This window comes from Gymnoscopelus braueri (genome assembly GCF_963280865.1).
Source record: "Gymnoscopelus braueri genome assembly, chromosome: 7".
Classification (NCBI taxonomy): domain Eukaryota; kingdom Metazoa; phylum Chordata; class Actinopteri; order Myctophiformes; family Myctophidae; genus Gymnoscopelus; species Gymnoscopelus braueri.
In genome coordinates, this window is record NC_137608.1 from 2,409,481 (window position 1) to 2,426,746 (window position 17,266).

A 17,266-nucleotide genomic window follows, 5' to 3' on the forward strand; every position below is an offset into this window, starting at 1 on the left:
TCCAAAGTTTGCAGGATAGGTCCGTTTTGAACAAAATTCCTCAAATCATGAACGCAGCGTGCAATATCCGTTCACATTCCTAGTAGGCCGAGGAAGAAATGCCACCCTTTTCACATTGGCCTGTTATAGCGCTACCAGCAGGTCTAATTTAGCAAACCACATTTTTGGAACACAATGCCTCAAATCATGAATGCAGTGTCCGATTGCCGTGCAAGGCCTGAGAAGAAATGGCACCCCTTTCACATTGGCCTATTATAGCGCCACCAGGAGGCCATAATAACCTACCTGACCTGGCGGAGACTTGTGCTCCGAGGAGCACTTTTTCTAGTTTACGTTTTGTAATTAACAAAGTAACTAGAAACTAAAGTTGTCAAGTAATTGTAGTGGAGTAGAAAAGTATCAAGAAAAGGATATACTCAAGTAAAGGTATCATCGTGAAATGTTGAGCTTGTAGATCTGCTACTCTTGATGTTTTTTTTATTTGAATGTTGAAAAGTAACAGTTTTGGACATATGAGGTTTCCACCCAACAGAGACGATAATCAAAGTAGAACAAAGATGTGACTTGTCTCGCATATTCAGACGATTGGATATCTCTGCTTATTTATCTCTGAAAGTCTGGCTACGCGAGACTTGTGACAAGGGTTGCCAATCGTCCCTCTAAAGACAGAATCTAAAAGAAGTGTCTCTTATTGAACTGATAAGGGACAAACTGTTGTTCCTTAATTATTTGTGGGGACTCAATCAATGACACATCTTACAAGTTCAAACAGAATATACATATTCTCTACCCTAATTCAAGCCTGGCCCCAGCCAGCCTATATGCAGACTACAAACTCAGAGCTGAGCAGTTGTCCAATTGTCTTCAAACTTGGCACAAAAATCACTCGTGCAGGCTCTGGCATGCCAACCATTTACTTTCCCACCTTCATGTGTCTCCACTTCTAATAATCAATACATGTTTACAGTTTTCTCCCACATATAGACCTGTAGGCGGCGTGGAGCGTGGACACAGCTGTTCCAACAACACAAAAGGCGTAGCCTGGCTCTAGACCATAGGCCCCGCCCACTGACTGAGTGAACTGCCTTCAAGCTTCAGTCTGATAATCAGGCTACAACACGCCCCGTGCGTGTGCTCATCCGCATGCCGTGTTGTGCCAAATATGCATAGCGTTAGTCATTTCATATGTAGCCATGTGCAAGATTACATTACCCAACAACTGTTATAAATTTAGTAGGCTATGTAACGGACCCTCTGTTTGTTTATATGGAAGACCTTTATTGTGAAAACCCATGCGAAGTCAAGAGCTCACTAGCCGATTATTGCTGCTCACAGAACACAGCTCTGCAGAGGGCTGTGCTTGATGGCATTGATTTCACCTGTGTGGCTGAAGCCAGCATTTGGGCTACTTAGCAGAGACACCAGATGCCTCATTCAAACATTGCAGCCCGGTCAAACAATGCTCAACTGAGTTAAATATGCACCTTAAAAGTTGTTTGGCCACTGGAAGGACACCCATAAGGACGGACGGGAAAGCTCTTCAGTGACTGATTGTGAGTGACGTTTGATCTTTCCAAACAATATACCGACATGAAATCTGTATGGAATCTGGGCTTAACACTTGCAATGTGTTGTTTCAGTTATGTTGCCAAAGAAAATGCCGTGCCATGGTCTTTAAGGTTTTAGCACCCAGCTGGAAGGGGAACAAGGTAGATGAATGAATGTCTTTAAATGTTATGAAACTATATTGCTGTATTGATGGTTACTGGAGTTTGATATGGTCTTATTGTTGTGGTTTTATTTGTCATGGTTGATACTGTCGTCCCTATATTGCATTTTGATAAGATTTGAGCTATGCACAGTAATGATTTATTGGACGTATCATGTACTTAAGGTTATTTGTGTAGACCTACTGTGTATGTTTAGACTTGTGTTGTATAATGTGTTTATTGTTTTATGATTATTTACGCTGATCCTTTCTTTTGTCCCTCCCCCCCTTGTTTCAGTTTTCACGTTGATTTATTAAAGATCCTATAAATTCATCAGTTGGACTTCACCATTATTTCAGCCTGGGTTCGCTACAGTGAAAACTTCACCCACACGGCCTGCCGCAAACCATCTACATCTGTCTACTACTCTACTCTGCCCCTCTCTACTCTACGAAGCCTGCTTCACGGTGATCAGTTACACAAACAAGAGATGCATAATGGAACATTGCACACACCTTTAGGAATAAAATAAAGGTTCATACAGAGGAATGTGAACATTTTCTCGGACAATGCTTTTTAAAGGGTTTTAAGTGTACATGGTCTGCATATGATTTAAGGTTTCAAGGTTTATATGCAAGGTTTTAATGCTGGGTTTACATTGTGTTTAATTTAGTCTATGGTCATTTTCGGTCCTTTCCTTTTCTGCATCGTCACTTTATAATTTATTGTGAATCAAAATGCCAGAGATAAGCGTTATGGCAGAGGGGTCTGATCTTGACCAGGAACTGGAAAGGCAAATGGAAAATGTCAAAAAGGAAATCCAGGACTTGAAGGATGCCCTCCAAAAGGAAACTGAACCAGCCGAAAAACAAACTTTAAAGGAAGCAATTCAAAATAAGGAACAAATAGTAAAAGACCTACAAGATCAACTTGATGATGAATCTGTAAGCCCTCGACGCACTACTCGTAAGCCAGTCCCTACAGAAAAGATGCTTTTGCATCAAAAGGAAAATGTTGAGAAAAGGATTAAGAGGTTCCTCTGTTTGTATGACCAGTGGAAGGTTCTAATATGCACAGCAAGAAATCAGCTAAAGTCTAAAATCCCTGAGAGTGAACTAGGAACTCTGATTGACTCACTGGTTAAGAGTAAGGAGGACATTTTGTTGCTTTACACTGAAATCCGGAAACATAGCACCCCAGATATTCAGCTAAGACGACGAGTTGACGGATGTGAATCAATCTCTAATGACATTCTCAAAATGTGTTATGAAAGGATGGTATATGATGAATTTGATGTTGTAGAGGAAAATCAACGTCTTCATAAACTGCTACGCCGTGATCCTACGCACTCCATTTTTGGCCCTCCATCAGTAGCAGGTTCCAGGTGTGGTAGCGGGCACTCTGGGGCAACATCTTTGGCAGCCAGCAGGGTGCAAGCAGCAGCAGAGCTAGCTGCTAAGGAAGCTGAATATGAGATGCATATGGAAGAACAGAAACGGAAGGAAAGCATACAGAAACTGGAAGAGCAGCAGAAGAAGGCTCTAGAGGTTCAGAAGAATGACCTGAAGCAGCTACAAGCGCAGAGAGAAGTTAAGATAGATCGAGCTAGACTGAATGTATACGATCAGGCAGTTCAAGAGGAAACTGTCATTCAGGTTGAAGGAAATGCTAATAGAACTAATGCAGTCAAAGAGACTGTGCCTCCCACAGAAACCCATTACTCAAATGTTGCACCAAATTTACAGCCCATAGCAAGCCATCATTCAAATGTTGCATTGAATTTACAGTCCAAAGTTTCCTCAAATTCACACCCAGATGTCCTCTCCCTCACTAAAGCATTTCAGGAGAGCATAGCCCTAAATAGACTTCCCATTCCTGAGCCATTCATATTCAATGGAGATCCTATTAGTTTTATAGAATGGAAGGCTTCCTTCACCTCACTTATCGACCAGAGAGCCATCTCCTCAGCAGAAAAGCTTTACTATTTGAAAAGATATGTGGGTGGACCAGCACACAAGATTCTGGAGGGCACCTTCTATAGAAGCGATAGTGAGGCCTATGGGGAGGCTTGGAACCGATTGAACCAACGTTATGGTCAGCCTTTTCTTATCCAAAGAGCCTTTAGGGAAAGACTTGCCAACTGGCCTAAACTTCAACCCAAGGATGCCATAGGACTCAGGGAGTTCTCAGACTTCTTGAACGCCTGTCAAGACGCCATGCCCCATGTTAAGGGTCTTGACATCTTAAATGTGAAGAGAATCAAAAGCTCATTCAAAAGCTACCTGATTGGACCGCTTCTCTTTGGAATCGTCAAGTAGCGCAATGCCTGCATGATAAAAAGGATTTCCCTAGTTTTATGCATTTTGCTGCCTTTATGGCAAAGGAAGCTGAGATTGCATGTAATCCAATTACTTCCTTTCATGCTCTCAGATCTTTTGATTCCAACACTGACAAGAGAAATTCCCGAGAGAAAGGAAATAATGCTGTTGTTTTTAGTACTCAAGCAGCCACAGACGGTGACTATCAACTCTTCCTAAAGACTCCCTGTGTGCTCTGCCAAGATAGCAAGCACCAGCTTCATGGCTGTCCAGAGTTCATTGCAATGTCTCTGGGAGAACGACGGAATTATGCCAAGGATAATAGACTATGCTACGGGTGCCTGAAACCTGGCCACATTGCTAAAGACTGCCGATATCGCCATGTTTGTGAGGTCTGCAGGGTGAAACACCCTACATGTCTTCATGACTTTAATTATGGGATGGGAACAACTGCACCTTCTACAGCTCAAGAATGAAACGATGCACTTTATCTGCATTTAAGTCTGATTTAAAATGGTGTCGCTACTCAAGGTGGGAGAATATGACCAAACTAATATTTTGAATGTTTTGTAGGGATTGTTTTTATATTAATACTACAATTTCTGCTCTGGGTTTATTTGTTTTGAAAATCATTCATGATATGCAGAAACCGTTTTTATTCACATAATGAGTGATTTGGTGGGAGTGTAACGGACCCTCTGTTTGTTTATATGGAAGACCTTTATTGTGAAAACCCATGCGAAGTCAAGAGGTCACTAGCCGATTATTGCTGCTCACAGAACACAGCTCTGCAGAGGGCTGTGCTTGTTGGCATTGATTTCACCTGTGTGGCTGAAGCCAGCATTTGGGCTACTTAGCAGAGACACCAGATGCCTCATTCAAACATTGCAGCCCGGTCAAACAATGCTCAACTGAGTTAAATATGCACCTTAAAAGTTGTTTGGCCACTGGAAGGACACCCATAAGGACGGACGGGAAAGCTCTTCAATGACTGATTGTGAGTGACGTTTGATCTTTCCAAACAATATACCGACATGAAATCTGTATGGAATCTGGGCTTAACACTTGCAATGTGTTGTTTCAGTTATGTTGCCAAAGAAAATGCCGTGCCATGGTCTTTAAGGTTTTAGCACCCAGCTGGAAGGGGAACAAGGTAGATGAATGAATGTCTTTAAATGTTATGAAACTATATTGCTGTATTGATGGTTACTGGAGTTTGATATGGTCTTATTGTTGTGGTTTTATTTGTCATGGTTGATACTGTCGTCCCTATATTGCATTTTGATAAGATTTGAGCTATGCACAGTAATGATTTATTGGACGTATCATGTACTTAAGGTTATTTGTGTAGACCTACTGTGTATGTTTAGACTTGTGTTGTATAATGTGTTTATTGTTTTATGATTATTTACGCTGATCCTTTCTTTTGTCCCTCCCCCCCTTGTTTCAGTTTTCACGTTGATTTATTAAAGATCCTATAAATTCATCAGTTGGACTTCACCATTATTTCAGCCTGGGTTCGCTACAGGCTATGTATTTTATGAGTGCAGTGGTTGTTTATGTGCCCAATTACTCATTCAAACAAATACTTCTGTCCATAACTCCACTGGCTACAGCCCCACATACAAAATATGTGGGCGCTTTTTTCTATACTATAATACAGGTTGCTAACCCTCTAGACTTAATAAACTGGAGAGTTTAATTGTTATGTAGCCTACTTGGACTGCTTTTTTGTTGGCTTTTTTCTGTCTACACCAAATCTATTGCATGCGTTGAGACGTGTTGTTAGCTTGTAGTTCGGCTTTTTAAATTCTGGGGTTCAAGTGGTTAATATAATATACAAAATAAGGGACGCCCAGCCCGGATGTCCCTTAGGCTATTTTAATTTCAGGTGGCAACCCTAGTTGTGACAGACATGACACTGGATAGTCATGCATGTTTGCTCTGTTGAAACTGGAAAAAAAGAGGAGGAGGAAAAAGAAACTGCAGCCCTCAGCCCTATATAAGGTAATGCCCCATTCACTTAAAGGTAGGGTAAGTGATTTTCTTTTCTTAAAATAAGTGTTAAATAGCTCTATATTCTGATAGTTACTCAGTAACAGGGGTCTCCATGTCTCTCCAGCTCTTTATTAACCCATTAATACCTGGAACGCATCTGTGTCACTTTAGATTTCTTTGGCTATTCAAAAATAGAAGATATACAAGCTCATAGCGCGGCACCGAGTGCCGCGCTACGAGCTTGTAGATCTGCTATTTTTGAAAAATCGTGAATTTTTTGTTTAAATATTTTCTTCCGAAAAAAATTTAGGATTTAGATTTTTTTTCAACGCAGCCTCAGGTCTTAATGGGTTAAACAGAAAATGCATTTTCAGGTCGGTATACCAATTTTATCAAATCAGGATTAACTCAGTCAGGATACAGATTAGACAAGTGAAATTGGAAGTGATGACACAAAGAAATGAGCAGACACAATTGGAACTGTAAAAGAACAAAACAATGAAGCTGATAAATGGGTACTCTCTCCCGATTGGCTGAAATGTTGTCACCTACGTTAAAATGTATTGTCTGTTTATCAAAGAGCTTGAGAGACATGGAGACTCCTATTAGTGAACAAACACTCTATAGCAATGATTACTATCAGAATATAGTGCTGCTCACAGCCCTTTGTAGATCTGGGGGGGGGGGTCGAGGGATACCCTTGTGCGATAGGTATTAATTAAGCTTAACAGTCCGCTTTTGAATGTAATAATGTCACTAGCTCTATTCTGTGATGTCTGATACACTTTTAGCTGTCATTGTCTACTGCAGGGTTGGATTCAAGTCCACCACGAGTCAAGACCAAGTCAAGACCAAGACCGAGGCATTTTACATATATTTTTAGCCCTCATTTGATGGTACAGATAGGCAGTGGTGGAAAAAGTACCAATACCACAAAATATAAATAGCCTATGTTGTTACAAGTGAAAATTCTGTATTCACATTTTACTTGAGTTAAAGAGTACAAAAGTATTGGCATCAAATTGTACTTAAAGTACCAAAAGTAGAGTAGCCTACTAAAAGTATTCATAGATGCAGAAAGTCCCATTTTAGCTTTCAAAATGTATAACATCTTTTGAAAATAGCAGATCTACAAGCTCACAACGCGTCGCTGAGCTTGTAGCTTGAAGTCCAAAAATAGGGCTTAGTTGGTTAATGTATGTTTTGTCTTAATAATCCAAATCTGCAAAGTAACTAGAAACTAAAGCTGTCACATAATAGTGGAGTAAAAAGTGACAACATTTACCTCTGAGATGTAGTGGAGTAGTAGTAAAAGTATTGAAAATTGGAAATACTCAAGTTAAGTACAAGTACCTCAAATTGTCCTTAAGTGCAGTACCCGAGTAAATGTAATGCGTTACTTTCCCCCAAAGATGTTTTGCCCTCATTTGATGGTGCAGATAGGTATTTATATACAGTGGAGAGAGACAGGAAACAGGAAGTGACATGCAGCAAAGGGCCAGGAATCTAATCCCAAGCTCAAGCATTTGAGTCCATGTGGTTTGCATCCTGACGGCTATCAGGTCACACCCCAGCATGTCTCTGATCCCATTCAATCCGGAAACGCATCTGTGTCATTTGAGATTTTAGCTATAACCATTATTTTATACTTTGGTTATTAAAAAATAGCAGATCTACAAGCTCATAGCGCGGCACCGAGTGCCGCGCTATGAGTTTGTAGATCTGCTATTTTGGAAAAATCGTGATAATTTTTTGCAACTCTATGAATATATATTTTTTTAAAGGGATCATTTTTTACTCAAATCTTTGTTTCTGGGGGGTCCCTGGAACACAATATTTTCAGATGGGGGTCCATGGAGTAGCAACATACGTTTAAAAAAGAAAAAAAAATTACTCTGCGATTTGGGTCTGGCACCGCTCCATAGATAATCCATTTCCTGCTCCAGAAGACGTGTGTGACCAATCAGGGCCCAGTATTCGAATATGGGAGACTGTAATTGGTAGTTGGTTGTAGGTCTAACCAATTGCGTCGAGGGCCATTGTTTTGATCCCGCCCCTTGGGGAAAAAAACGCCCTCATGGAAGCACCAGACTCATATCCACGCAGTGATATAGTCTGTCTACGCCAGGCTAAAAGAGACCAACTAAGAAAAATGACAGATGCGTTCCCGGGTTATCCTAATCGAGATCATGACCCTAAGTGAGTTGATCTGACATCCTGAGGTGTCAAAATGTAACTGAATTAATTACCAATGTCTGTCAAATGCAACACATACTTTAACAGAAAGCAATCTTTTTTCAATTTTTCAATTATATTTTACTGACTTTGATAAAAGCTTAACATTAGGTTTACTACGGGTCGACTACTGTATAGTAGGCCATACACAGCACAGGAATTCATTTTGTCAATTAGTTCATTTTTATCAGACAAAATATTGTATTTATTAGACAATATAGGCCTATTACACAATGTACATCCAGACTATTATGAACCCCATGTGATTCCTGCTGTTAGAAACGTCATCACGTTACTGCTACAGAGGGATTCCCCACTTCCTTAACCTCGTCTTCCTCAGTGGTGGAATGTAAGTACAATTTTGAGGTATTTGTATTTACTTGAGTATCTCCAATTTCCAAAACTTTTACTTCTACTCCACTACATCTCAGAGGCAAATGTTGTACTTTTAATCCGTTACTATTATTTGACCACTTTAGTTACTTTGGAGATTTAGCTTACAAAACATAAACATAACTTCAGCCCTTAAACTTTGGCCATCATTTGAAAATAGCCGATCTACAAGCTCACAACGCGTGAGCTTGTAGATCGGCTATTTTCAAATGATTTTTGTACATTTTATATACCCTAGAAAACTTGTGAAATGGGACCTTCTGAATAATGAGTACTTTTACTTTTTGCTTTTACTCAAGTACATTTTGAATTCCGGACTTTTACTTGTAACAGTGTATTTCTATATTGCAGTATTGATACTTTTACTCAAGTAAAACATGTGAGTACTTTTTCCACCACTGGTCTTCCTGAATAGCATGGCATTAAAAATACCACAGTACCGGACCACAGTTTTTGTTTTTTTTTTCATTTCCTGAAGAGTAACAGTTGTTGACATAATGACGACACAGTGACGACAGGAAATAGGTCTGGATTTGGGTGACTTCATAGCTGGCCATGGCTGCCCGGAGTCAGTGCTTCCTTCCTGTGGAAAAAGAACAAACAGACAAACAACCAATTAGGAAAAGCAGCTGAACTACTGGGTCAGAGGTGTTCTGAATTCCCCTCTGAAGGAATGACATCATATCAAACTCATTATTAACCCATTCAATCCGGGAACGCATCTGTGTCATTTTCGATTTCTTTGGCTATTCAAAAATAGCAGATATACAAGCTCATAGCGCGGCACTCAGTGCCGTGCTATGAGCTTGTAGATCTGCTATTTTTCAGTAGCTAAAGAAATCTTAAAATGACACAAATGATGCTTTCCCGGTCTTAAAGGGTTAAGTCACTTTCACTTCCACAGGGATAAACCTGTGCAGTAGCCAATGAATGTTTACGTACTGTGTATATATATATATATATATTAATGTGTGTGTGTGCGTGTGCGTGTGTGTGTGTGTGTGTACATGAATAAATAAATAAGTCTACAACACTGATTGTCAACATCAGGTATGGGGACTGGAGAGTGATACGCCAGAGTTACGACCTTTTAACCCAGACTCCCTTGTGTTGTTCACCCTCCAAAACATCAGTGTGTGCGTGCGTGCGTGCGTGCGTGCGTGCGTGCGTGCGTGCGTGCGTGCGTGCGTGCGTGCGTGCGTGCGTGCGTGCGTGCGTGCGTGCGTGCGAGTGTGTGTGTGTTGGTGTGTGCCTCTGTCAACACAAGCCGTCACTCTGGCTCGCTGATCTTTTTAGCTGGGTCCCCAAATGATTTTGGGGGTCCCCAGATAATTGCCTTAATGTGCAACATTGTTTTCTCACACAACAGTAAACAAACATACAGTATAAGTGCATACAGGGTATCTGCACATAATTTTCTAAAGTGACAATTTAAGGACTTTTAAGACCTTTTAATACCTCTAAAATAAATAACATAAAATAAAAAACGAATAATAAGACCATATCTACGTCGAAAGTAACCAACAAATTATACTATAAAAAAATAGGCGATCTACAAGCTCAATGCGAGGCGTTGTAGTAGCTTGTACTTCGGCTATTTTCACGAAATCTGTGGAACCGAGTCAAACCAAATGTAATGCCTCAACTCCTACAATTTCAAGTGCTTGTCAGGGTGGGGGGTCCCCAGTTCAAATATGAATATTTTGGGGGGTCACAGCCTGAAAGGTTTGGGAACCCTTGATCAAGAGGACGCTGTCTTTCTCAAAGGAAAATGAAATCCTGTGTTTCCTAATCTTCTTTCCACAGTAGACACTATTGTGAAAGGAAGGTCACTTCTCTTTTCTTATCCAAAGAGAAGTGACCATGCAGTGCATGATGTCACTGTCGGGCAAAAACCTCCTATCTCCATATTCAAACTTTTTGTGTGTTTCTCGTTTTTTTTTGTAAATTAACACCCTACTTGATCATACACAGCGTCACATAAAAGCATCAAAAGTTGCGGATCTGCAAGCTCAAAACCGCGGCGCTTTGAGCTTGTAACTTAACATCCCACTGTATGGGAAACACTGCTTGTATTGATTGACACCCACACACCCACCCCCACACCCACACCCACCCACGCACGCACGCACGCACGCACGCACGCACGCACGCACGCACGCACGCACGCACGCACGCACGCACGCACGCACGCACGCACACACACACACACACACACACACACACACACACACACACACGCCCAACAAACAGCTGAGCAGACAGTCATCTACAGTAATTATTATTACATATAAGTTAACCACTGTGCTGCTGTTTTATGTGTACATTTTTCATACAGCTGCTGCTGCTTCACTGTATCACTGCTTCTAAAAACACATACCAACTCTCACATTAATATGCTACAACAGACATTTGGCTTCAGTGTATTGTACCATTTCAAGAAATGACCAGTTTTCTTCAAATGGTGATTTCAAGAAAGCTGAGATTTCAGGAAGACACTTGGGAAAAACCCATGTGAGTTTCTATTTGAGTGGGTGGGTGGGTGTGGGTGGGGGTTGAGTTGGTGCATAAATATGAGAGCTCTCGTCCATTCACAACATTATCAAGGGAGGAAACAACCAGAACACTTGAAGAAGCTTCTCTCCATCATGTCCAACATCATGAAATCAGCTGTCATCACCTTTCTCATCTGCCTGCTTGCTTTGCATGTAGAAGGTAATGTATCTTTTACACTGATATACATTGTTGCACATCAAGTCACTTCGCATAATACCAGCTACAGTTATGGATAAATTATGTCAAATGTCAGAATGTTTCATCATGTTCTCCTTGTTTAGTTCTGGGGAGAATAATTTGCTTTAATTTGACTGCAAATTAGGTTTTTCAACAGTGGTTTTAAAACGCAGATAAAAGTTTTTTGTTACATATAATTATGTTAATGTCACTTTCAGACTAACAGTGTCTTGTCCCTTCATTCCACAGGTCAACATAGGGATATATTTAAATGCCTATGTCCAGGTAAAGGAGTCGACCACATGAACCCAAAACTCATCAAGACTTACCAGCTGTTTGACGCCAGTGCCTTCTGTCCTCGCAGGGAGATTGTGTAAGTACATGTTATAAACAGCAGCTTAAATCACGTGATCGGTGCCATTCACTTTACACACTGTTCTCTATCCTCTGTCACTAATATTATTTCATCCATCTCAGTGTGGAAACAGCAAAAGGCAAGACATGTGTGAATCCAGACTCAAAGATGGGAAAGTTTATCTACAAAAGACACCAGAGCAGGTAAGATTAACATTAACATTAACCTGCTGAGCTGTTTCTCGTTTTTTTTTGTAAATTAACACCCTACTTGATCATACACAGCGTCACATAAAAGCATCAAAAGTTGCGGATCTGCAAGCTCAAAACCGCGGCGCTTTGAGCTTGTAACTTAACATCCCACTGTATGGGAAACACTGCTTGTATTGATTGACACCCACACACCCACCCCCACACCCACACCCACCCACGCACGCACGCACGCACGCACGCACGCACGCACGCACGCACGCACGCACGCACGCACGCACGCACGCACGCACGCACGCACGCACACACACACACACACACACACGCCCAACAAACAGCTGAGCAGACAGTCATCTACAGTAATTATTATTACATATAAGTTAACCACTGTGCTGCTGTTTTATGTGTACATTTTTCATACAGCTGCTGCTGCTTCACTGTATCACTGCTTCTAAAAACACATACCAACTCTCACATTAATATGCTACAACAGACATTTGGCTTCAGTGTATTGTACCATTTCAAGAAATGACCAGTTTTCTTCAAATGGTGATTTCAAGAAAGCTGAGATTTCAGGAAGACACTTGGGAAAAACCCATGTGAGTTTCTATTTGAGTGGGTGGGTGGGTGTGGGTGGGGGTTGAGTTGGTGCATAAATATGAGAGCTCTCGTCCATTCACAACATTATCAAGGGAGGAAACAACCAGAACACTTGAAGAAGCTTCTCTCCATCATGTCCAACATCATGAAATCAGCTGTCATCACCTTTCTCATCTGCCTGCTTGCTTTGCATGTAGAAGGTAATGTATCTTTTACACTGATATACATTGTTGCACATCAAGTCACTTCGCATAATACCAGCTACAGTTATGGATAAATTATGTCAAATGTCAGAATGTTTCATCATGTTCTCCTTGTTTAGTTCTGGGGAGAATAATTTGCTTTAATTTGACTGCAAATTAGGTTTTTCAACAGTGGTTTTAAAACGCAGATAAAAGTTTTTTGTTACATATAATTATGTTAATGTCACTTTCAGACTAACAGTGTCTTGTCCCTTCATTCCACAGGTCAACATAGGGATATATTTAAATGCCTATGTCCAGGTAAAGGAGTCGACCACATGAACCCAAAACTCATCAAGACTTACCAGCTGTTTGACGCCAGTGCCTTCTGTCCTCGCAGGGAGATTGTGTAAGTACATGTTATAAACAGCAGCTTAAATCACGTGATCGGTGCCATTCACTTTACACACTGTTCTCTATCCTCTGTCACTAATATTATTTCATCCATCTCAGTGTGGAAACAGCAAAAGGCAAGACATGTGTGAATCCAGACTCAAAGATGGGAAAGTTTATCTACAAAAGACACCAGAGCAGGTAAGATTAACATTAACATTAACCTGCTGAGCTGCACTAAAAGAAAAATATTTACTCCAGATTAGGCAAAAAATATATATTCTAAGACTGACTGTTTTTGTTTCAGGAATGAAAATATGAAACAATGAGGACAAACCAACACCACCTAACATCATCCTCTACGCTGACCTCAACATCCTCTGTCCCTATGACCTCATCACCTGTCCAAATGACCTCAACACCGGACAACATGCTGTCAACCACCATGCTGTCAACCACCATGTGAGTGAGTTCTGCTGTGATGAAGATGAAGAACAATATGGCAGAACTCCACCATAAAGACTGTGATGAAGATGGCCGACATTGTGACACTCCTGGGTTCAGAATAGTTTTAATGTCAAACACATTGCACTGAACTAAATTATTTTGATGACCACATGAATTATTTATATAATTATAAAACTGCCTTATTTACCTGTAAATATATGTATATAATTTGTGTTTAAGCTGTTTGTACTGTATTTATTACAAAATATAATGAGCAAATATGATACTCTATTTAACTATGTACTTTAACTTATTGTTGAACAATAAACTAAATATGCACTATTAGCCCCTCACATGTCCTTTCCTTTATGTCCTGGAAATGTGTAGATTATCTACACAGTTTGATGATAGTGTAAAAGAATATGCATAAGGATCTTAAACTCTCAGAATGAAGGGAACACTGCTGTAAATGGCTGTAAATGAGCGATTGTTCCCAGTCTGTCCCTGTACAAACATTACTGACACTTGGTTGACCGGGGTCCCCCAGGGTTCTATCCTTGTCCCTCTCATTTTCTCCCTCTACACCACATCTCTTCCCCCCAAAAATAGCCACAAGCTTGTAGATCTACTATTTTCCCAGAATGTTGTGACATGCCCAGAATAGGGACGCTAGGGTTCATGTGGTCATATTTATTGTCACATGACAGGTGTACAGGTGTAAAGAAGTTAGTGACATTTTTGATGTTTAAAGAAAGAAGAAAATAATAAGAAGGGGGGGGGGGCAGCCAGGACAACATCATACTGTATAGAAAAGCAAGTCAAGAAGAGGCAAAATATACACATAGAATAGACCAGTTCTACAGTAAGTACAGTATGCATATGATGAGGTTAAACATAAGGTGTGAGGTGGTGACATTTTGCTAGGTCCACATAGCAGTGGTGGAAAAAGTACTCAAATGTTTTACTTAAGTAAAAGTATATACTGCATTGTGCACTCTGTTACAAGTAAAGTCCGGAATTCAAAATTTACTTGAGTAAAAGTACAAAAGTGTTGGTATCAAAATGTACTTAAAGTACCAAAAGTAAAAGTAGCCTACTAAAATGTTTGAAAATAGCAGATCTGCAAGCTCACAACGCCTCGCGATGCGACACGTTGTGAGCTTGTAGATCGGCTATTTTCAAATAGCCTAGGTATAAAATAGGGCTAAAGTGGTTAATGGATGTTTTATAATGTAATCATTTATATCTGCAAAGTAACTAGTAACTAAAGTTTTCAAATAATTGTAGTGAAGTAAAAGTACAATATTTGCCTCTGAGATGCAGTGGAGTAGAAGTAAAAGTATAGACGATTGGAAATACTCCAGTAAAGTAAAAGTACCTAAAAATTGTACTTAAGTACAGTACTTGGTTACTTTACTTTATTTGTTTATTTAGACAGGACAGAGCATATTAATGAACGTCACATGAACGTAAATACACCGGATTTAGCAAAGATGCTAATTTTCATCCGCAGTCCTCACACAAAACATAAAAACATAAAAACAATAACATCAGAAAACAGACAAACGGTGAAATACAATTACATTACATCACATAGCCTAAAAAAACCTAAAATATGATCACAAATGGTTGCAGCTTTGGTTTTCAAGCAACCATCTTTTCACATTGAATTTAAAAGATGGAAATGTAGCACAATCCCTTATATGTAGAGGAAGGCCATTCCATGCTACACAACCCTGTACTGAGAGGACATTTTGAAGGTGCGGCACTTCACAATCTCCTCGAGTGGTTGCTCTGATACTGATTCCTCTTTCAGGCTTCCTTTTAATGAATTCCCTTAGGGGGGGGCGGGCACAGACCATGTAAGGTCTTGTATATGACCCCAACCTGTTTGAACTTTTTGAAATTGTCGAAGCTAAAAAAATTGAGCCTCCTGAGTATGTTACAACGCCTGTGCAAGACCAGTTTGTAAAACAGTACTCAATGTGTGATAGGATCATACAGTGAAGATACGATCTGGCAGCTCCAACTGTCAGGAAGGGTCTAATTTGTTTAAAATTTTGAAGGTTGAATTTAATCGTATTTGTGACTTTCTTCACATGTTTTTTAAAAGTTAGGGTTGAGTCTAGTATGACTCCGAGGTACTTGAACTCTGGGACAAGTTCAAGTTCCTCCCCACCCAGAAACACATTTGAGGACTCCAACACAACTGGTCTTTTGGAGAAGGCCATGCAGACTGTCTTTTTGGCATTCAGGAGCAGACATGAATCTATAAGCCAGTCTTGAATGCTTGTCAGAGCTGAGGTTAAGATTATTGACACCTCTGCATAGCTTTTACCATGGGCAAGTACAACGGCATCATCTGCATACATCTTACTTTACACCACTGCTCATTAGTCTCATTCTTTACCCCCCCCACCCTTTTTTTTTTCTTCTACTGTGTAGTGTTTTTTATTTGTGATGATATTGAATGTTTGGTGGCTGCTATTTTTTATATGCTGATGAATTGAATACAGGACCCCAATGGAAACAAGACCGCAAGGACCTTTTTGGTGTTATCCTTTTAGACAAAGTGTTTGACTGTACTCAAAGTGTTTGACTGTGCTGTGTTGCATTTCTGTCTAATAAAATATTCAATCAATCAATCAATCATTACATGAGATTAGACAATCAGGTGCAAAATAGTATAAACGCCCCGTACATGCTTACAATTAATGATCAGCATTCTTTATCATAGCCTTTCCTCCCACTGATGTGGGCCTTAAGTTGTCATACTATGCGTGCATTGCCAAGAAATGTCATCAGATTTGCACACTATTAAAGTTCAATTAACACTAAGGAGTTTACCTTGTAGATGGGGTCCCAGAGATACAAATCTGATCAAACTGGGGGGTCCTTTAAATTAAAACAGGTTGAAAATCACTGATCTAGTTCAGTGGTCCTCAAAGTGGGGTCCGGGGACCCCCGGGGGACCTTGAGGAGCTTCCGGCAGGTCCCCAGCAAAATGAGTTAATATAGCATACAATCAATAAAGGATAAAAATAATTCCTTTTAACAGGTCGTTCATGAAAGTCCTTGCAGTCTTGTTTCCAATGAGAACCTGTGAGCAATTAGGGGTTAAGAGTCTTGCTCAGGGACAAATTTCATTTCATCGACACATGCTGGGATGGCCTGGAATCGAACCTGGGGAAACCAGGGCCTCTGGCTCCCTAGGCGGGCTCACTAACCAGTATGGCCGCCCCTAACTAAATGCCAAGTGCCAAGTGCTTGTCAGGGTGGGGGGTCCCCAGTTCAAATATGATTATTTTGGGGGGTCCCCAGTTCAAATATGATTATTTGGGGGGGGGTCCCCAGTTCAAATATAATATGATTATTTTAACATTTGTACTGTCTTATCAATGCAATAATGTTAATAAGCATATTTCTGTCTCACAATGTCTCTGAATTCACCATTAACTATTCGCCTGAACAGTTTATCATCTTGTATCTGGTACCATTGTAATCCACATTCAAGCAAGGGATAATCATTGGGGGTCTGGACATTATTGATGAATAATCCCTGACAGTATGATTAGATCCCGACGCAAAGTGGTGATTGACTTGCAAGTCACGATCGTCACCATAACCTTAACATCATATGACGTTTTTCTTTCCACAAATCAATCAGGGGAGAGCACGAACGCAGTCCCCCACT

The 17,266-nt window shown here is 40.4% G+C and overlaps 1 protein-coding gene across 1 annotated transcript in view; it reads left to right on the forward strand.

The window, feature by feature from the left end:
* The first annotated feature begins 12,661 nt into the window (after positions 1 to 12,661).
* The window catches only part of LOC308088695 (uncharacterized protein), a 45,447-nt gene continuing 40,842 nt past the window's right edge, over positions 12,662 to 17,266 (forward strand). The window contains exons 1-2 of the mRNA XM_080433246.1: positions 12,662 to 12,750; positions 13,018 to 13,141. Coding sequence (XP_080289372.1) covers positions 12,684 to 12,750; positions 13,018 to 13,141 — 191 coding nt within the window. The 5' untranslated portion in view covers positions 12,662 to 12,683. The remainder of the gene's footprint in view (positions 12,751 to 13,017; positions 13,142 to 17,266) is intronic.